The sequence below is a fragment of the Erpetoichthys calabaricus genome, chromosome 7 (genome assembly GCF_900747795.2).
Source record: "Erpetoichthys calabaricus chromosome 7, fErpCal1.3, whole genome shotgun sequence".
Lineage (NCBI taxonomy): Eukaryota > Metazoa > Chordata > Cladistia > Polypteriformes > Polypteridae > Erpetoichthys > Erpetoichthys calabaricus.
In genome coordinates, this window is record NC_041400.2 from 11,778,760 (window position 1) to 11,800,748 (window position 21,989).

Genomic DNA, 21,989 nt, shown 5'->3' on the forward strand with positions numbered 1-21,989 from the left:
TCTTCCCCAATGCCATTAGACTCCTAAATAACTGACTGGAGTTTATAATCGTGGTCCCACCTTATTCTATCGACCTCACTCGACTGTATTGGACTTGTCCATCACACACCTACCTGCACATTACACTTTATACTTCTTTTCTGGTTTTATACTTTATGCTGCCTCTGTTACTTGTTATCTATCTGCTACTTATTATTTATGTTTATCTTTATACGTTGGTTTTGTCATTTGATGTGGACAGCAAAGAAAGAATTTCACTTGTATAGGGAAACGTGTTTCCTTACTGTGCACATGACAATAAATTTTGAACTTTGAACTTGAACTTGAGTGTATGTAATCAACAGATACCATATAAACCTTTATGAGTTGACGAAAGTGTACCCTCAGAGGTGAAAGAATATTGCAATAAATGTTGATTTTGTAACCATTTAAAATCAGGGAGTGTATTTGTGGGCACCCTGCATATTAAACATAGCGGCAGCTCCAGCTCTGCCCCCTGCTGGATGCCACTCTTAATATCACCTAACTGTGATGAGTTTCCCCACCCCATCACCCTCTGCTTCCTGTGTCTGAGCCATTTCTGCACCCACCCACTCACTACACCCTGAACTCCCACTTCTTTTAGTTTGATGCCCAACCTCTCTTGTGGCACCTTATCAAATGCAGCAAGGGACGAGAGTCACCAAAAGGGAAAAATCTGGTGACATCAGGAGAACAATGAAATTTGACACAGAAATCGCCACAAGCGAGGTCGTGAAGCAGTAAGTATGCCAGGATGAGATACAGCCGCCAAGGCGGTCTACACCATCCACATTATTGACCAAATAACTACCTGCACGTAAGAAATATTTTGTTTATTGATTTCTTTTGTCGGTCTAGACTTTTATTTAATTAAACAAACAAAAAAAATTCCTTTCTTTACTTGACTTATGATGATAAACATCCATATAAAGGGTAAAGAGGAAATGATCTATACTTACAAGGTAAAAAAAAAATAACAACACTGAGTAATACAATTAGAGATGTCCGTCCGCCACGAGGCAGGGGCCTCCTCTATCTGGAGACTGTCTTGAGTTGGGCTTACTGGAAATGAAGAAGTTTGACAAAGAACAGAAAGTTAAAAAGAAAAACGACAAGTGAATAATTAGCTATGGGGAAGGGACTATATACGTAAAATGTACTATTATTATTATTATTATTATTATTATTATTGAAGACGAGATTAGACAGGAGTCCCCGTGTACTGTGATGACATTGTGATTTGTAGTCATAGTAGCGTGCAGGTTGAGGAGACCCTGGAGAGGTGGAGATATGAGAGGAGAGGAATGAAGGTCAGCAGGACCACCGAGACAGAGTACATGTGTGTGAATGAGAGAGAGGTCAGTGGAATGGTGAGGATGCAGGGAGGTGGAGGAGTTTAAATACTTGGGATCAACAGTACAGAGTAACGGGGAGTGTGGAGGAGAAGTGAAGAAGAGAGTGCAGGCAGGGTGGAATGGGTGGAGAAGAGTGTCAGGAGAGATTTGTGACAAACGGGTATCAGCAAGCGTGAAAGGGAAGATCTACAGGACGGTAGTGAGACCAGCTATGTTATATGGGTTGGAGACGGTGGCACAGGAGACAGAGCTGGAGGTGGCAGAGTTAAAGATGCTAAGATTTGCATTGGAGGATGGACAGGATTAGAAAGGAGGACATTAGAGGGTCAGCTCAGGCGGGACGGTTGGGAGACAAAGTCAGAGAGGCGAGATTGTGTTGGTTTGGACATGTGCAGAGGAGAGATGAGGGGTATATTGGGAGAAGGGTGCTAAGGATAGAGCTGACAGGTAAGAGGAGAAGAGGAAGGCCTAAGAAAAGGTTTATGGATGTAGTGAGAGAGGACATGCAGGTGATGGGTGTGACAGAACAAGATGCATGCAAATCTGAACAATATATTTGATCTCTTTTCAGTGTTCCATTATTTCACTGAGTAATAATTTCCATTTGTTTGCGCTAATGCGATCTTTGTGACAGATGGGTATCAGCGAGAGTGAAAGAGAAGGTCTACAGGACGGTAGTGAGACCAGCTATGTAATGCGGGTTGGAGACTGTGGCACTGACCAGAAAACAGGAGACAGAGCTGGAGGTGGCAGAGTTAAAGATGATACGATTTGCACTGGTTGTGACGAGGATGGACAGGATTAGAAATGAGGACATTAGAGGGTCAGCTCAGGTTGGGAGACAAAGTCAGAGAGACGAGATTGTGTTGGTTTGGACATGTGCAGAGGAGAGATGAGGGGTATATTGGGAGAAGGGTGATAGGGATAGAGCTGTCAGGGAAGGGGAGAAGAGGAAGGCCTAAGAGAAGGTTAATGGATGTGGTGAGAGAGGACATGCAGATGATGGGTGTGACAGAACAAGATGCAGAGGACAGAAAGATATGGAAGAAGATGATCCGCTGTGGTGACCCCTAACGTGAGCAGTCGAAAGAAGAAGAAGATTTATTAATACAAAATGACCAACACTAGCATAAAATCAGCATCAATATTACCCTACGAAAAAGGAAAAGCAACTGAAATAAGTTCCCATCTAGCAATTAATATTAGTTAAAACACTGTGATTTGTGAAAATTGTATAAACGAGTAAGAACTTAGATAGGAACTGATTTATTGTGTAACGGGAATACATTAGAACATTAGAACACTCTAGACGAGAACAGGCCCATCAGCCCAACAAAGCTCGCCAGTCCTCTCCACTTATTTCTTTCAAAAAAACATCAAGTGGAGTTTTGAAAGTCTCTAAAGTCTTACTGTCTACCACACTACTTGGTCGCTTATTCCAAGTGTCTATCATTCTTTGTGTAAAGAAAAAATTCCTAATGTTTGTGTGAAATTTACCCTTAACAAGTTTCTAACTGTGCCCCCGTGTTCTTGATGAACTCATTTCAAAGTCACCGTCTCAATCCACTGCACTAATTCCCTTCATAATTTTTAACACTTCATTCATGTCTCCTCTTAATCTTCTTGTGCTTAAACTGTAAAGGCTCAGTTCTTTTAATCTTTCCTCATAATTCATCCCCTGTAGCCCTGAATCAGCCGAGTTGCTCTTCTCTGGACCTTTTCTAGTGCTGTTATGTCCTTTTTGTAGCCTGGAGACCAAAACTGCACCCAGTACTCCAGATGAGGCCTCACCAGTGTGTTATAAAGCTTGAGCAGAACCTCCTGTGACTTGTACTCCACACATCAAGGCGCTATATAACCTGACGTTCTGTTAGCCTTCTTAGTGGCTTCGGGTACTCGATAGCTTAGAGTCCACTATGACTCCTAAATCCTTCTCATGAGGTGGACTCTCGATTTTCCGACCTCCCCTTCTGTATTCAAACCTCGCATTTTTACTTCCAATGTGTAATTCTTTACATTTACTGACATTAAATTTCATCTGCCACACATCTGCCCAAGCCTGTCTGCTATCCAAGTCCTTCTGTGATGATATAACGGATTCCAAATTATCTGCTAAAATTCATATCTTGGTATCATCTGCAAACTTAACCAGCTTGTTACTTATTTTCCTATCTAAAACATTTATTTATATATTTAAAATAGCAGCAGCCCCAGCACTGATCCCTGCTGGACTCCACACATCAAGGCGCTATATAACCTGAAATTCTGTTTGCCTTCTGAACACTGTCTGGTAGCTGATAGTGTCGAGTCCACTATGACTCCTAAGTCCTTCTTGTAAGGTGGACTTTCAAATTTCCAGACCTCCCATTGTGTATTCAAACTTAACATTTTTAGCTCCTACATGTAATACTTTATATTTACTTAAAGATAAACTCCCTTGACTTGTACTCCACACTTCATGGCGCTATATAACCTAACATCCTACAAGCATTTTTGATCACTTCTGCTCTCTGCTTAGACGCTGACAGTGACAGTTCCACCATGACTCCCAGGTCCTTTTCAATGGAGACCAAAACTGCACCCAGTACTCCAGATGACTCCTCACCAGTGTGTTATAAAGCCTGAGCAGAACCTCCTGTGACTTGGACTCCACACATCAAGGCGCTATATAACCTGACATTCTGTTAGCCTTCTTAATGGCCTCAGAACACTCTTGGGAAGTCGATAGCTTAGAGTCCACTATGACTCCTAAATCCTCGTCATAAGGTGGACTCTCGATTTTCCGACCACCCATTGTGTATTCAAACCTAACATTTTTACTTCCTATGTGTAATTCTTTATATTTACTGACATTAGATTTCATCTGCCACAAATCTGCCCAAGCCTGTCTGCTATCCAAGTCTTTCTGTGATGATATAACGGATTCCAAATTATCTGCTAATCCACCTCTCTTGGTATCATCCACAAACTTAACCAGCTTGTTACTTATATTCCTATCTAAATCATTTCTATATATTAAAAATAGCAGCGGCCTTAGCACTGACCCCTGCTGGTCACCACTCTTAACATCGGTCAGTTCTGAGGAGGTTCCTCGCACCATCACCCTCTGCTTCCTGTGTCTGAGCCAATTCTGCACCCATCTAAAAACATCACCCTGAACTGCCACTTCTTTTAATTTGATGCCCAACCTCTCATGTGGCACCTTATCAAATGCCTTCTGAAAGTCCTGATAAATCACCTCTTATGCTCCACTTTGATCGTACCCTTTGGTTGCCTCCTCACAGAATTCCAGCATGGTGGTAAAACACGACCTCCCTCTTCTGACCCCACACTGACTGTTCCTAATAACTCCTCTCCTTGCCAGGTGTTGCTCAATCTTATCTTTAATAATTCCTTCCATTAATTTTCCTGTGATGCATGTTAAGCTTACTGGCCTATAGTTGCTTGGATCTGCCCGGTCACCCTCTTTATATAACGGGATGATATTTGCCATTTTCCAGTCTTTCAGGATCTCTCCAGTGCGCAGTGACTTCCTAAAAATATGCGTGAAGGGTTTATATCTGCACTCGCTGGCCTCCTTAAGAACTCGAGGGTAAATATGATCTGGTCCTGGTGATTTGTTTGATTTCAGCTTATTTAATCACAGCAGCACTTCTCTCTCTACAATTTCCAAATCCCTCAGTACGTCCTTAGTAGTCCCTGTTACTGCTGTGAGGGCATCCACTATTTCATTGTCTGTATCTTTTAATTCCCCTTTACTATTCCTGATGCACTTCACCTCCTCCTTGACTGTTCTTTTACTACTAAAATACTGAACACACATCTCTTAGGGTCGTCTCTCGCCTTATCTGCTCTATTCCTCTCCAACTGTCTTTTAGTCTCCCTGTTATCCTTCTTAATGGCTGCCCTACAAGTCACAGGAGGTTCTGCTCAAGCTTTATAAACACACTGGTGACGAGTCGTCTGGAGTACCGGGTGCAGTTTTGGTCTCCAGCCTACAAAAACGACATAACAGCACTGGAAAAGGTCCAGAGAAGAGCAACTAGGCTGAGTCCAGGGCTACAGGGGATGAATTATGAGGTAAAGATTAAAACAGCTGAACCTTTACAGTTTAAGCAAAAGAAGATTAAGAGGTGACCTGACTGAAGTGTTTAAAATTATGAAGGGAATTAGTCCAGTGGATCGAGACGGTTATTTTAAAATGAGTTCATCAAGAAGACGGGGACACAGTTGGAAACTTGTTCAGGTAAATTTCGCACAAACATTAGGAAGTTTTTCTTTACACAAAGAACGATAAACACTTAGAATAAGTGGCCAAGTAGTGTGGTAGACAGTAAGACTTTAGGGACTTTCAAAACTCGACTTGATGTTTTTTTCTAACCCGTGAACCAGTGACAGCAACCTGCGAACTGACCACACCAACCCGCAATCCCATGGCAGCAATCTATGAACCAACGACAGCAACCTTCGTGCCAATGACAGCAACCCACAACCCAAAGGCAGCAACCCGTGACCCACAGGCATTATGCCACAGCTGGGTCACAACCCAATGTTGGCGAAACACTGGTTTAGGCCACCATGCTGGCTCACCACAAGTTGGGACCCAGTAGAGTCATATCTCTAGCTATTGTGTGGACATGCCCATCAGCCCAAATACAAGGCCCTCACCCTTTATCCTGCTCTCTCCTTACTCCCTGGTTGCACTGCCGCCCTCTGCCCTTTGTATCTGGAGATGGTGTGTTTTTGATAATGTGCAGTGTTCAAACATGACATTTAGTCTGATAGTCAAAAAGCTTCATTTTCATCTCATCAGACCATAGAGCCTTCTAGCTTGCTTTTTTTGCCACTCTCCTATAAAGCTGTGACTGGTAAAGCACCCGGGCAACACTTGCTGTCTGCACAATCTGTCCAATCTAACAGCTGTAGCTTGTCACTCTTTCCGAGTCCTCAGAGGTGTCTTGGTGGCCAACCTCACTCGTCATCTTCTTGCACGATCACTCAGCCTGTCACGAGCAGAGTTACAGCTGTGCCATACTCTTCCCATTTCTTCATGTTTGGTTTAACTGGACACTAAGGGATATTCAGTGACTTGGACATTTTGTCTCAACGCCCTGGACCTTTGCGTTTCACGGAGTTGCTTGGCGTGTTCCTTTGTCTTCATTGTGTAGGTTAAGCCAGGCTGGCCACACCACAAGTTGGCCCTTCAGTTGACATTCAGGTGTATTTAGACGACATAATCAACTGACCTCCCCTGAACTAATCACATGACTACTGAAACCAGTTGGTTGAACCAGTGATGATTTAGGGGAGTCAAATTAAAGGGGCGAGTACCTTTGTGTTTTATATTTGTAATTAAATTAGGCCACTGTTTTACAGAGATCTGTTATCCCTTTGGCATCTAAATGGTCTTTTTTCTGTTGATTAGTATCAAAAAAGGAAAATTAAATGCACTAGGATGTTGGATAACAAGAAAATGTGAAAACTTCCAGTGGGGGGGATACTTTTTATGCAAAATCTAATTATCTTCACATTGTTGTACACGAATGCATGTTTTGATCAAATATGATCCAGTCTATTAGTACAAGGTTCACCCAGTTTAAAAAAATGCCCTTTAAAGAAAGTCCTGCACGCATACACAGGCACCGCCAACCTGACATTTAGGCAGGCACATTGCCAAAGCAACTAAATAAGCAACTGGGAATTGAACAAGAAAAGCAAAACATCGAGATGGCTTGTTTACCAATGAGTTTGTGGAGCAAGCACACTGAGATTCGGGGGCTGCAATACCCCCCTGTGCAGCCAGCTCCTGTCCTGTGGCTGCAGTTTGCTTTCTTTTTCATTTCTTTTGTACACATTATGTCAAACAAATAGTCCTGAGCAAATACCCACCTGAGCTCAAAGACTTCCCTGAAATGCCACTGGGTTACACTGCCAAGCGAAAGTCACATTGACATTCGGTTATTAGACGGGAGAAAGTCAGAAACTTGGAAACTTGGCTGATAGAAAGAAGGGAAGGCCTTCCCAAAATATGACCGCGTTTAGCTGCAAAACTTACGTGCCAGGTCTGCTTCAGCGGGACTGTCCTACACAGAGCCTGACTTGCTGGTACAATAAGATTACTTGATACAATTTGTCACACACGTGTGTTTAGGAGGCAGCCAACAAGCCCTAAGGTGAGTGATACCACAAGAAATGATGGGTTGATTACTGGAACAAATGTCTCTCTCTCTATCAACAGAACTAAAGAAGACAAAACAATAACTCACCGTCAAAAAATTCCAGTTTCCCAAAATGGTTATCCTCCAACTTCATAACCTTCACGTTCCATTGGTGATGTCACTTCCAGTTTCCCCGAGATGATGTCACTTCCTTTTTACCCGAGATGACGCCACTTCCGGCTTTCCAGAGATGATGTCAGTTTCCAGCTTCCTCAAGAAGACGTCATTCCCGGCTCCCCAAGAAGATGTCACTCCCGGCTTCTCCAAGAAGATGTCACTCCCGGCTTCTCCAAGAGGATGTCATTCCCGGGTTCCCCGAGATGACGTTACTTCCGGCTTCCCAGAGAAGACGTCACGTCCGGCTCCTCCGAGATGACTTCACTTCCGGCTTTCCAGAGATAATGTCACTTTCCAGCTTCTCCAAGAAGACGTCACTCCTGGTTTCTCCAAGAAGACGTCACTCCCGGCTTCTCCAAGAAGATGTCACTCTCGGCTTCTCCAAGAGGACGTCACTCCCAGCTTCTCCAAGTGGACGTCACTCCCGGATCCCCGAGATGATGTCACTTCCGGCTTCTCCAAGAAGATGTCACTCCCGGCTTCTCCAAGAGGATGTCACTCCCGGGTTCCCCGAGATGACGTTACTTCGGCTTCCCAGAGAAGACGTCACGTCCGGCTCCTCCAAGAAGACGCCACTTCCGGTTTCCCAGAGATGACGTCACTTCCGGCTTTCCAGAGATGATGTCACTTTCCAGCTTCCCTGAGAAGATGTCACTTCCGGTTTCCCCGAGATGACGTCACTTCCGGCTTTCCAGAGATGATGTCACTTTCCGGCTTCTCCAAGAAGACGTCACTCCCGGTTTCTCCAAGAAGACGTCACTCCCGGCTTCTCCAAGAAGATGTCACTCTCGGCTTCTCCAAGAGGACGTCACTCCCGGCTTCTCCAAGAAGATGTCACTTCCGGCTTCCCCAAGATGACAATAATTCCGGCTCCTCCAAGATGACGTCACTTCCAGTTTCCTCGAGATGACGTCACTTCCGGCTTTCCGGAGATGACGTCACTTCCGGCTTTCCGGAGATGACGTCACTTCCGGCTTCGTAAGATGACGTCACTTCTGGCTTCATAAGATGACAGCACTTCTGGCTTCGAAAGATGACGGCACGCCCGGCTTCGTAAGATGACGTCACTCCTGGCTTCCCCGAGAAGACGTAATTTCCGGCTTCCTAAGATGACGTCACTTCTGGCTCTCAGAGAAGTCGCACTTCTGGCCATTAGTTTTGTTTTCATTTCCTGTCTCCATTTTTGTATATACACCCCCATCTGAGCGTCTTTTGAGTTGTCAAATACTTTTGTTTTGATCCCTAATTGTGAAACTTTTGGTTTGTGTCTAACAGACATTATACGGGGCTATTCCCCAATTCTTCTCTGGAGTCTGTCAGAGTCTTTTTTCTCTTACAAATTCCAATACAATTTATTGTATATTTGTGCTTAAAAATCTTTAAAAACTATATATAGTTACATACAGTTCGTACGGTCTGGAACGGATTAATTGTATTTACATACAATCAACCAAATCGGGTTACGACCAGAGTTCTGGAACGAATTACGGTCATGGCCCCAGGTTCCACTATATATATATATATATATATATATATATATATATATATATATATATATATATTGTGAGCTGCGAAGCTGATCGCACCTCCAGAGAATACAGATGCCCCTGGGAAAACCCCTAAAAAACATTGATAGACTACCTTCACATTCCTCCTTTCCCTTCTGGCCGGCTCTGTCGCGTAATATGCCTCTCGCGCGGTGCTCCGCTTTCTTAAAAAGTCTGCACGGGCTTCTTTCAGTTTGTTAAATTGATTGCTTTTTTCTCCTTCTCTCTCTCTCTCTCAGACATTCTCTGCTCCTGGCGGAGCTGTCATCTCTGACTTGTCATGGAGCACGTTTAAACTTTTGAAAAGAGACAAATGTTTGTTTGCAGTGCTTTGAATAAAGTTCCTTTTTTTCTACAACCTCCTGTGTCTCTGTGCAAATCTGTGACCCAAGCGTGACAATAGATATATATAGTAGCGGACGCCCTAGTAACGGAAAGATGGGAGAAGGCAGCCTATCAGGGACACTGCCTCCCCCGGGATGATAGATGGCAGCTTCCCTGGACTGCAGAAGTGCCCCAGATGCCCACAGGGCACTATGCCACTTGGAGTTCGGCAACACAGCCCTGCTGGTTACCGTGGGGAGTCCCTACTGTTTACATATCCAGGAAGTACTTCAAAGTCACAGGGACGGAAGCACAGAAGTACTTCTGGGCTGAAGAAAAATACAATTCTCCATCTGTCCCAGACTGGTGAAGACCCAGCAAGGGGCCTGAGTCGGGAGGAGGTGGACAACGCTTGCTGGGAGGTGTTGAGGAGAGAGAATATTGTGTTTATTATTGAGTGTTGTGTTTATTGTGGTTGGGGTGCTTTGGAGGCACTGTGCAGGAAGAAAATAATTAAAAAATATCTTCTTGGTGCTTTTACCCTGTGTACTGTGTGTCTGTCTGTTGGGTTTAAGGGGCAACAGTGACCCCTAGAGTCCACAATATATATATATATATATATATATATATATATATATATATATATATATACTGGATGTCAAGCAGGACACCTTCCAAGCTCATTAGATATATGTCATTCCACCCCGGGATGAGAGGGGGCGCTGTTGCCAACTATGTCCTCTCCCTTTCCCTGACAGGCCACTCTGTGAGGGCAGCTGACTCCGCCCCTTCCTGCAGGCGCACTATAAAACCAAGGCTTCCCAGAAAGAGGACATCCATTGTTGGACTGAGTTAGCCGCAAGCTCCCTTCTGCCCAAGACGTACACCAAAGGACAGTTAACCTTCACCTATCGAGGCTGCTTTCTTTATATTTAGTGCACGCTGTTGGGATTGGACCATCATATGCTGTTTTTGTTTCCGTTTTGCTGGAATTAAATGGGACAAGCTGGCTGGTGTCCCAGCTTTTCATGTCTCTGGATTGTGCCATTTCCTCACTCGACAGCAATAAAAAAAAAGAATACAGTATATGCACAAATACATAAATAATGTCTTAATCAGCATGCACACCTCAAATATCTGTGGCCAAATAAAATGCAACGACACGGAGATACTGTAAAGAAAGAGAAAGGTCATTTACCTGCAGCATGTTCAGAAGGAGGCTGCGGAACTTTGTTCCCTCCACCATGAAGAGAGCCATTTTGTCACACAGCTTGGCAGCAGTGGATGCAAAACTTCGGTCGCTCACGGCTTTCTGATATATAGTCCTGACAATTTCGGACAGCATCTCTTCCGAGTTGGTAGAATTCTGGGCTTCCTCCATGAAAGTTGAGAGCTTAGCGTCCACTTCGCTGCTGTTGTTCCTCATGCTGTTCAGGATCTCGATCAGCTTGTCCATTCGGCTTTTCTGTGGGTTTGGGGTTTCCACAAGGACCTCATCCTGCAATGATATTAGAGAACACATGCTTAGGTGTCTGTGACTAAAAAAAGGAAGGCTAGTTTGCCATCTTTTCCTCGGCTCTTTTGTTATCGGCTTGCTAAATTCAATGAGCCTGTGTTTACTTAGAACACCGGAATGTTCCTTGATGATGTCATATTAGCTGAAATACTCAGCGTTTCTTGGGAGGAAAATAAAGTGTTTTTTTTTTAATTGTTTGAGAAAAACATAATTAAAAAAAACTTAAAAAATAAAAATAAATTAACAAACAATAAAGACTCACTAATGTTGTTGTTTTGCAGTCTTGTATGGATGCTATCATCCAGTTTGGAACCGGCCAACTCTATTTAATTTGAAAAGCAACAGGGGCGCAGTGGTGCTGCTCAAACATAAAGAATGCTGGCAGTCGCCTGCTATATACTAACTGTGTAAGCCGATCCTAGAAAGAATTGAAATCGTCAGAACTACTCTGGGCATCTCTCTGCTATGAGGATTCGTTTTGCCGACATGCCTGCATCGTTTGCGTCCTTGACCCCATACCAACAAGTTTTTCAAAGAAGTATCCAACGTGCTAATTGACAGTATTCTTGACATAGTAAACTTGTCATTAGATTCGGGGGTCTTCCCAGACTGTCTTAAGACTGCTGTAGTTAAACCCCTACTCAAGAAAAATAATCTTGACTCCTCTGCTTTTGAAAATTTTAGACCCATCTCTAACTTGCCTTTCTTAAGTAAAATTCTAGAGAAGACAGTCATTATGCAGTTAAATGACCACCTCAATAAACCTGCTATTCTTGATAAGTTTCAGTCAGGTTTCAGAACAAATCACAGCACAGAAACTGCACTCCTTAAAGTAGTCAATGACTTGGGGGTCAATGTAGACTAAGGCCGTCTATCTGATCTCATCCTCTTAGATCTGAGTGTCACATTTGATACCATTGATCACAATATTCTTAGAAATCGCCTTAGTCAATGGGTGGGCCTCTCTGGCAGGGTCTTAAATTGGTTTGAGTCCTACCTGGCAGGTAGAATATTCTTTGCTAGTTGTGGTAATTATACCTCAAAGACACATGATATTTTATATGGTGTTCCACACAGGGGTCTCTCCTGGATCCGCTGCTCTTTTCGATTTACATGCTTCCGTTAGGTCAGATTATCTCAGGGCATAACGTGAGCTACCACAGCTATGCTGACGACACAAAACTGTACTTATCAATAGCACCTGATGACCCCGACTTTGTTGATTCACTGACACAATATCTTACTTGTGTTTCTGAATGGATGAGTAGTAACATTCTCAAACTAAATAAGGAGAAAACTGAAATTTTAGTGATTGGCAATAATGGATATAATGAGGTTATTAGAAATAAACTTGATGCATTAAGATTAAAAGTCAAGAAGGAGGTAAAGAATTTAGAGGTAACTACTGACTCTGACCTGAATTTTAAATCACATATTAATCAGATCACTAGGACAGCATTTTTTCACTTAAGAAATATAGCAATAGTTAGACCTCTTATATCATTGAAAGATGCTAAGAAATGAGTTCACGCTTTTGTTTTCAGTCGGCTAGATTACTGTAACGCACTCCCTCTCAGGACCACCCAAAAAAGACATCAATCGATTACAACGAGTGCAGAATGGAGCTGCTAGAATCCTAACTAGGAAAAGAAAATCCGAGCACATCACCCCAGTCCTAGCGTCACTACACTGGTTACCTGTGTCATTTAGAATTAACTTTAAAATACTGCTTATGGTTTTTAAAGCCTTCAATAATTTGCTCCATCCTATATTTCCGAATGTCTGACACCTTACACTCCAAATTATAACCTTAGATCTTCAAATGAGTGTCTCCTTAAAATTCCAAGAGCTAAACTTAAAAGAAGTGGTGAGGCGGGCTTTTGCTGTTAGGCACCTCAAATCTGGAATAGCTGACCGATAGAAATTCACCAGTGGAGGACTTTAAAACACTGCTGAAAACACATTACTGTAACATGGCTTTCTCACAGCTTCGTCTTAGTTTAATCCTGATGCTCTGTTTATTCAATTAATTATCATTATTATTCATGGTGGCTCCAAAATCCGTACTAACCCCTACTCTCTCTTCTGTTGTTTTTCCGGTTTTCTGTGCTGTTGATCTGCGCCACCATTACTTAATCAAAGCACTGTCATATCCCTACATTAATGGATTAAAGACCAGAAGTCCATGTGACCGTCATCATCAAGTCCTTCCATGAGAACCCTGAATACAATGAGGACTGATTGAGGTCATTTATGTTAGTTAGAATACCTAGAGGGGGCTGGGTGGTCTCATGGCCTTTGAACCCCTGCAGATTTTATTTCTTCTCCAGCCGTCTGGAGTTTTTTTTTTGGTTTTTCTGTCCTCCCTGGCCATCAGACCTTACTTTTTTTATGTTAATTAGTGTTCTCTTATTTTAATTCTTATTTTGTCTTTTTTCTCTTTCTTCATCATGTAAAGCACTTTGAGCTACATTATTTGTATGAAAATGTGCTACAAAAATAAAAGTTGTTGTTGTTTGTGCATTAGCAGCTAAGCGACTGTCTTTCTTAGGAGGTTTCCTTTTGCCGGTGTGCTGGCCTCGCTTGCGTATCCTCGGAGCTGGAGCCCTCACCCCGACTCTATGTCTCACTTCCGGGCAGGCCGGACAGACACACACATTTGCACGCGTAGAACTCTATTTAATTTCAAAAGCAACAGGGGTGCGGTGATGCTGCTCAAACATAAAGAATGCTGGCAGTCACCTCCATTGTGCCCTCTGGTGGTCATTCGGAGTGTTAACTGGATGATAACATGCATACATGAGCGCAAGATCACCCCCGACCCAACCCAGAAGAGGGTGGGTTAGGGTTGATTTCATCCTACAGTATTTTTAGTCGACCAATGAGAAACATGTGTACCAAGTTTCATGAAAAATGCTCCAGCCGTTCGGAAGTGATGCTGGAACACACATACATACACACATTGACTTTTTTATATATATATATATAGATCAGATATTGGCTGGTGACTTTTTAGCGGAGCTTTCATCAAAGATCTTTGAATATTGGTACAGCCAGTCCAAGTTAAGGTGATTTTTGTTTAAGAAAGAGTCCTTGGCCTCCAGGATTTGAAACACAAATCAGTACAGACTTCAGAATTGTCCATTGGTGCCAATCACACTGAGGCATTCGAGAATGATAAAAGAAAATCTTCAGCGGTGTGATAAGGTCCATCAAGCTTAATAAGAAGGATACTTCTAAAATAACATACAAATAAGAGTCCCCTCTGAAAGCAAGTCCTGGCTAAATTCCTCTCCACGGCCCCCCCTAATCATCCCCTGTCTCTAATTGGCTAACTCTCTCTCACCCCTTCACCACCTAACAGGTAATGTGTGATGAGCGTAGAGGTGCAAACATGGCTGCCGACAGATCATCCAGGTGGATGCTGCATGTTGGTGGTCTCTGAAGTAGCTCCCTTCTGCCTATAAGTAGTGAGACAAAACTCTATATAAATGTAAAGAATTATTATTTACTAGGGGGCTCTGCCCCCTGCTCGCTTTGCTCGCCAACACCTGGTTTTGGTTAACCTGAAATACATTTAAATGTGATTCTTTTTTTCTTGGTAATTGCTACATATGCATTATGTTCACGTTTACTTTAAAACTTCAGTAAAAACAATATAAGGAATTAACTTTTCTTCACGATCGCATTGAATTTTGATTCTGTGTTTGGACTTACATCGTGACAATTCAACGTATAACTGCCTGTGAGTGAATGTCGTTTCTTTCTCTCTTATAAATAAAACGACTTTTTCGAATGTTTGTCACTGTGATTTGTTAATTGTCATAACTAAAGCTATTCTAACGGGAAACTTTAAACGTTTTAATACAAATGGCATATCAAGATCTCCTTTGGTGTCTAATGTTATCCCCTGAAGATGGACTACATTACCTTTCTTGTCCCCTGTTAAAATATTACATGTCAGAATTGTCCGACTAATTTTGAATACAACGCATCTTGTCCTATCGCATAGCCCATCACTCAGACATAAATTACGCAATTACATTACGATACATCCTTCTTTCAACAGTAATTTGGCCGGTGGAAGACCAGACGGTGTTAACGGTTGTAGATATTCTTTGCGATATTCTAAGTTGATGTTTTCATCTTCCGCACCATCACCACCAACTGTTTCAGCAGAGTCGACTGATACTCATTTAACCAATTTGCAGTGTAACCCATCGACTACTTTCGAGTTAATTTGTTTGACTTCATCGTTTCTTGCTGCTAGGATTGCCCGTATACTCATTTGTTCCATTGATAATCCTGTTGATAAAATAAGTCTTTGGTTAAAATCCTTTTTATCACATTTTGCATTTTTTTCTCTCCAAGCTCTTTCTGCTTCGCTTAGTCGTGGACGTGTCCTCTTTAACTTATCATTTTTTTAAGCTGCTCTTTGTTCTACGCTTATTTGTTTCATGGAGTGTGAATGTGTCTCTCACTGCTCTCTGTCTCTCTTCAAATCTGTCTGACGTGGATGTCAGTATGACGTGACTTGACCGTGTCGCGTGTGTCACGGGACATGAAAGTGTCTCTCTCCGAAGTATCTCTCTGTCTCTCTTTAAAAGATCACATCTTGTCGCCCAAAAAGTCTTGTCTCGTCCCAAGTTTTTTTTTTATAATAGAGAGATTATTATTTGTTTTTGTTGTACACTGAAGACAACTATGAAAAGGATGAGGACTGGAAAAGCCATCGGTCCAGATGACATATCTGTGGAAGCATGGAGGTGTTTAGGAGAGATGGCAGTGGAGTTTTTAACCAGATTGTTTAATGGAATCTTGGAAAGTGAGATGATGACTGAGGAGTGGAGAAGAAGTGTACTGGTGCCGATATTTAACAATAAGGGGGATAAAATTGATGAGCCACAGCATGAAGTTATGAGAAAGAGTAGTGGAAGCTCGGTTAAGAAGTGAGGTGATGATTAGTGAGCAGCAGTATGGTTTCATACCAAGAAAGAGCACCACAGATGAGATGTCTGCTCTGAGGATGTTGATGGAGAAGTAGAGAGAAGGCCAGAAGGAGTTGCATTGCGTCTTTGTGGACCTGAAGAAAGCATATGACAGGGTGACAAGAGAGGAGCTGTGGTATTGTATGAGGAAGTCGGGAGTGGCAGAGAAGTCCGTAAGAGTTATACAGGATATGTACGAGGGAAGTGTGACAGTGGTGAGGTCTGCGGTAGGAGTGACGGAGGTGGGATTACATCAGGGATCGGCTCTGAGCCCTTTCTTATTTGCAATGGTGATGGACAGGTTGACAGACGACAACATCCCAGTGGACAATGATGTTTGCTGATGGCATTGTGATCTGTAGTGATAGTAGGGAGCAGGTTGAGGAGACCCTGGAGAGGTGGAGATCTGCTCTAGAGAGGAGAGGAATAAAGGTCAGTAGGAACAAGACAGAATACATGTGTGTGAATGAGAGGGAGGTCAGTGGAATGGTGAGGATGCATTGAGTAGAGCTGGCGAAGGTGGATGAGTTTAAATACTTGGGATCAACATTACAGAGTAATGAGGAATGTGGAAGAGAAGTGAAAAAGAGAGTGCAGGCAGGGTGGAATGGGTGGAGAAGAGTGTCAGGAGTAATTTGTGACAGACGGATATCAGCAAGAGTGAAAGGGAAGGTCTACAGGACGGTAGTGAGACCAGCTAAGTTATATGGGTTGGAGATGGTGGCACTGACCAGAAAGCAGGAGACAGAGCTGGAGGTGGCAGAATTGAAGATGTTAAGATTTGCATTGGGTGTGACGAGGATGGACAAGATTAGAAATGAGGACATTAGAGGGTCAGCTCAAGTTGGACAGTTGAGAGACAAAGTCAGAGAGACGAGGGCATGGAGGAGACTCCAGGAGACAGGCAGTTACTCTAGGAGAGCTGGACAGGGTCCCTTGTAGAAGGCCCTTAACCCATCAGCAGAACCCACCAGTATCTGCTCCTCTGGTCGAGGAGGAACAGGATGAGCACTGCCAGAGCCTACAAAATGACCTCCAGCAGACAGGCAGGCCACTGGTGTGAATGTCTCTGACCAAACAATCAGAAACAGACTTCATGAGGGTATTGCTATAGAATACCAGAATTGGCAGTTCCACCTCTGGCACCCTGTGCTTTTCACAGATGAGAGCAGGTTCAATCTGAGCACATGTGGCAGATGGGAAAGGGTCTGGAGAAGCCGTGGAGAACGCTACAGTCATGATGAGAGAAAAATGGATTTATTTGGTCAAAACAAAAAGCGCTTTGCATGGCGGAAGAAGAACACAGAATTCCAAGAAAAACACCTGCTACCTACTGTCAAATGTGGTGGAGGTTCCATCATGCTGTGGGGCTGTGTGGCTAGTTCAGGGACTGGGGCCCTTGTTAAAGTCGAGGGTTGGATGAATTCAACCCAATATCAGCAAACTCTTCAGGATAATGTTCAAGCATCAGTAACAAAGTTGAAGTTACGCAGGGGTTGGATATTTCAACAAGACAATGACCCAAAACACAGTTGGAAATCTACAAAGGCATTCATGCAGTGGGAGAAGTACAATGTTCTGGAATGGCCGTCACAGTCCTCTGACTTGAATATCATCGATAATCTATGGGATGATTTGAAGCAGGCTGTCCATCAAATTGAACTGAACTGGAGAGATTTTGTATGAAGAATGGTCAACAATACCTCCATCCAGAATCCAGACACTCATCAAAGGCTATAGGAGGACAGCGTCTAGAGGCTGTTAGATTTACAAAATGAGGCTCAACTAAGTATTGATGTCATATCTCTGTTGGGGTGCCCTAATTTATGCACCTGTCTAATTTTGTTATGATGCATGTTGCATATTTTCTGTTAATCAAATAAACTTAATGTCATTGCTGAAATACTACTGTTTCCATAAGGCATATCATTTATTAAAAGGAAGTTGCTACTTTGAAAGCTCAGCCAATGAGAAACAAACATCCAAAGAATTAAGAGGTGGTCCCAAACTTTTTGCTGTATGCTGCCTGTGACATCGTTCAGCATGACCGGTTTGGTGGTGGGTCAGTGATGGTATATCTGGGGAGGCATATCCATGAATGGACACACAGACCTCTACAGGCTAGACAACAGCACCTTGACTGCCATTAGGTATCGGGATGAAACCATTGGACCCATCATCAGACCCTATGCTGGTGCAGTGGCTCCTGGGTTCCTCCTGGTGCATGACAATGCCAGCCTCATGTGGTGAGAGGATGAAGCAATTGATCTAATTGACTGGGTCCCCCCACGCTCACTCGCCTGACCACAATCCAATAGAACACCTCTTGCTGGGACATTATGTATCGGTCCATCCAACGCCTCAGCCTGTCCAGGAGCTCAGTGATGTCCTGGTCCAGATCTGGGAGGAGATCCCCCAGGACACCATCTGTCATCGCATTAGGACGTTGTCAGGCATTGGGTGGGGGGGGGGGGGAATACAAACTACCGAGTACGATTTGGAGTAGCTGCAATGACATTTCGGCCAATTGGACTCGCCTGCCTGCCTGATTTGGTGTCTATGAATTCAGACCTATGTAGGTTGATCATTTCATTCCATTAGCAGATGCTGAGTCCTGGAGTGCAGCTCTTCCACCACACCCAGAAGTGCTGCCAGAAGTCTATCGATGAGCACCTGGAGCACTTCCGGGTGCCTTTAAAAAGGGGCCAGCAGACACTACTCCAGGGGCCAGAGTTGGGTGGGTTTAGACGAGCTTGTCGGGAGGAGGAGTGGAGGAGAAGAGAAGAAAGAAAGAGAAAGAAAAGGAGAAAAGTTGTGTATTGTGCTGTGCTTGAGACTGGGTTATACTTGAGGGGAATGGAGAAGGCGTTTCCCACAAGGGAAAGAGAAAATAAAAGGCCCTGTGTGCTTTGGAGTTGTGCTTCTGCATCTGTCTGTGCCAGGTTGGGGCAGCGGTGCCCACCTTGGAGGGCCACAATATATATTTATACATATATGGTTATTTTTAATTTCTTAGAAACATTTGTAGGCCAGATAACTAACCAATGAGCTCAATTCCAAGTAAAAATGACGCACCGATTGAGAAACTGGTTGGAGTAAAAACTTGCAGCCATGGGGGTCTCTGAGGATTGAGCTTGAGCCTTTCAAGTTTTCACCCTTATTGTTTCCCAGATAAAGGCCATTCCCAAACTACAGGTGCTGGTCATAAAATTAGAATATCATGACAAAGTTGATTTATTTCAGTAATTCCATTCAAAAAGTGAAACTTGTATATTAGATTCATTCATTACACACAGACTGATGCATTTCAAATGTTTATTTCTTTTAATGTTGATGATTATAACTGACAACTAATGAAAGTCCCAAATTCAGTATCTCGGAAAATTAGAATATTGTGAAAAGGTTCAATATTGAAGACACCTGGTGCCACACTCTAATCAGCTAATTAACTCCAAACACCTGCAAAAGCCTTTAAATGGTCTCTCAGTCGAGTTCTGTAGGCTACACAATCATGGGGAAGACTGCTGACTTGACAGTTGTCCAAAAGACGACCATTGACACCTGGCACAAGAAAGGCAAGACACAAAAGGTCATTGCTAAAGAGGCTGGCTGTTCACAGAGCTCTGTGTCCAAGCACATTAATAGAGAGGTGAAGAGAAGGACAAGATGTGGTAGAAAAAAGTGGACAAGCAATAGGGATAACCGCACCCTGGAGAGGATTGTGAAACAAAACCCATTCAAAAATGTGGGGGAGATTCACAAAGAGTGGACTGCAGCTGGAGTCAGTGCTTCAAGAACCACCACACACACAGACGTATGCAAGACATGGGTTTCAGCTGTCGCATTCCTTGTGTCAAGCCACTCTTGAACAAGAGACAGCGTCAGAAGCGTCTCGCCTTTGGACTGCTGCTGAGTGGTCCAAAGTTATGTTCTCTGATGAAAGTAAATTTTGCATTTCCTTTGGAAATCAAGGTCCCAGAGTCTGGAGGAAGAGAGGAGAAGCACAGAATCCATGTTGTGTGAGGTCCAGTGTAAAGTTTCCACAGTCAGTGATGGTTTGGGGTGCCATGTCATCTGCTGGTGTTGGTCCATTGTGTTTTCTGAGGTCCAAGGTCAACGCAGCCGTCTACCAGGAAGTTTTAGAGCACTTCATGCTTCCTGCTGCTGATGAACTTTATGGAGATACAGATTTCATTTTCCAACAGGACCTGGCACCTGCACACAGTGCCAAAGCTACCAGTACCTGGTTTAAGGACCATGGTATCCCTGTTCTTGATTGGCCAGCAAACTCGCCTGACCTTAACCCCATAGAAAATCTATGGGGTATTGTGAAGAGGAAGATGCAATACGCCAGACCCAACAATTCAGAAGATCTGAAGGCCACTATCAGAGCAACATGGGCTCTCATAACACCTGAGCAGTGCCGCAGACTGATCGACTCCATGCCACGCCGCATTGCTGCAATAATCCAGGCCAAAGGAGCCCCAACTAAATACTGAGTGCTGTACATGCTCATACTTTTCATGTTCATACCTTTCAGTTGGCCAACATTTCTAAAAATCCTTTTTTTGCATTGGTCTTAATTGATATTCTAATTTTCCGAGATACTGAATTTGGGACTTTCATTAGTTGTCAGTTATAATCATCAACATTAAAAGAAATAAACATTTGAAATACATCAGTCTGTGTGTAATGAATGAATCTAATATACAAGTTTCACTTTTTAAATGGAAATACTGAAATAAATCAACTTTGTCATGATATTCTAATTTTATGACCAGCACCTGTATATGGTCATTTTTAATTTCTTAGAAACATTTGTAGGCCAGATAACTAACCAATGAGTTCAATTCCAAGTAAAAATGACGCACCGATTGAGAAACTGGTTGGAGTAAAAACTTGCAGCCATGGGGGTCTCTGAGGATTGAGCTTGAGCCTTTCAAGTTTTCAAAAGGCCACTCATGTTTTTACCCTTATTGTTCCCCAGATAAAGGCCATTCGCAAACTATAACAAAAAAAAAATTCCCCTCCACAGCAGTAATAAAATTGGAAATACAAAAGAGGAATAAACGTACCTTTTCTTTTAGCCGCCTTCTCAGCCTCTCTTTAGAAGACTGCAGCAGGTTCACTTTGGGGCCGTCTATAAGGCTGTCTTTGCGTTTTCCTTCCGGGTGAGACGAGGCAGACACCTCAGGTTGGCTGTTGTGAAGTTCTGGCTCCTTCTTGGCAAGGAGTCCCCCGCCAGACTCCTCCTCAGTTCTTAAATTCTCAGTCTCTTTGGTATTTCTGTTGGCAGTATCCTTGTCTGTAGGCCCCTGCAGTGAATGCTTCTGGTTCTGGTGCCACCTACGGTTCTGGCTGTACCCGTGGTGGGAAGCTCCTTGCCGTCCTGAAGGGTGAGAGGATGGACCCTGATACTGCCTGGAGTGATCCCGGTTGTGTTTTGCATTGTTCTGTGAATGCTCAGGCTGAGCAGGCTGTGAATGCTGCTGCTGTGGTGGTGGTGGCATCAACGGTGGCTGCTGTTGATGGGAATTCAGGGGTTTGATTCCACCTGGAGGTCTCGGTGCTCTCCTGCAAGGCAAATGAGAATCTTTAGCCCACATTTTAGATGTTCAACTCATCTGTCACTCTGTCAAGTCTCAATCCCAGATGTCTCAGCTCTAACTCTGAAGACGAGACTTGGCTTTTCTGAACCCATTTATACTTGATGCAGGGCCCAGAGCTAGAGGTGCTCTTCTTTGTTTATGAGTGAGCAAGTTGAAAGAATGAAGTTCATGAAGATCCTGAACTGTTGTCGATAAAAGGGAACAGATAGGGGCGAATTCAACAAGATTAGCCACATGCTCCTAAATCCCGCGTTATTATCTGTAATAAGCACAGCAGGCTAATGGCGGCTCATG

At 43.3% G+C, this 21,989-nt stretch overlaps 1 protein-coding gene across 3 annotated transcripts in view; it reads right to left on the reverse strand.

Moving 5' to 3' along the window:
- Window positions 1–21,989, reverse strand: part of ctif (CBP80/20-dependent translation initiation factor) — a 442,611-nt gene that overhangs the window by 95,481 nt on the left and 325,141 nt on the right. For all 3 annotated transcript variants that reach the window (XM_051929787.1, XM_051929786.1, XM_051929789.1), the window contains 2 exons: window positions 21,162–21,660; window positions 10,781–11,080 (listed from right to left, as the gene is read on the reverse strand). In XM_051929787.1, coding sequence (XP_051785747.1) covers window positions 10,781–11,080; window positions 21,162–21,660 — 799 coding nt within the window. The remainder of the gene's footprint in view (window positions 1–10,780; window positions 11,081–21,161; window positions 21,661–21,989) is intronic.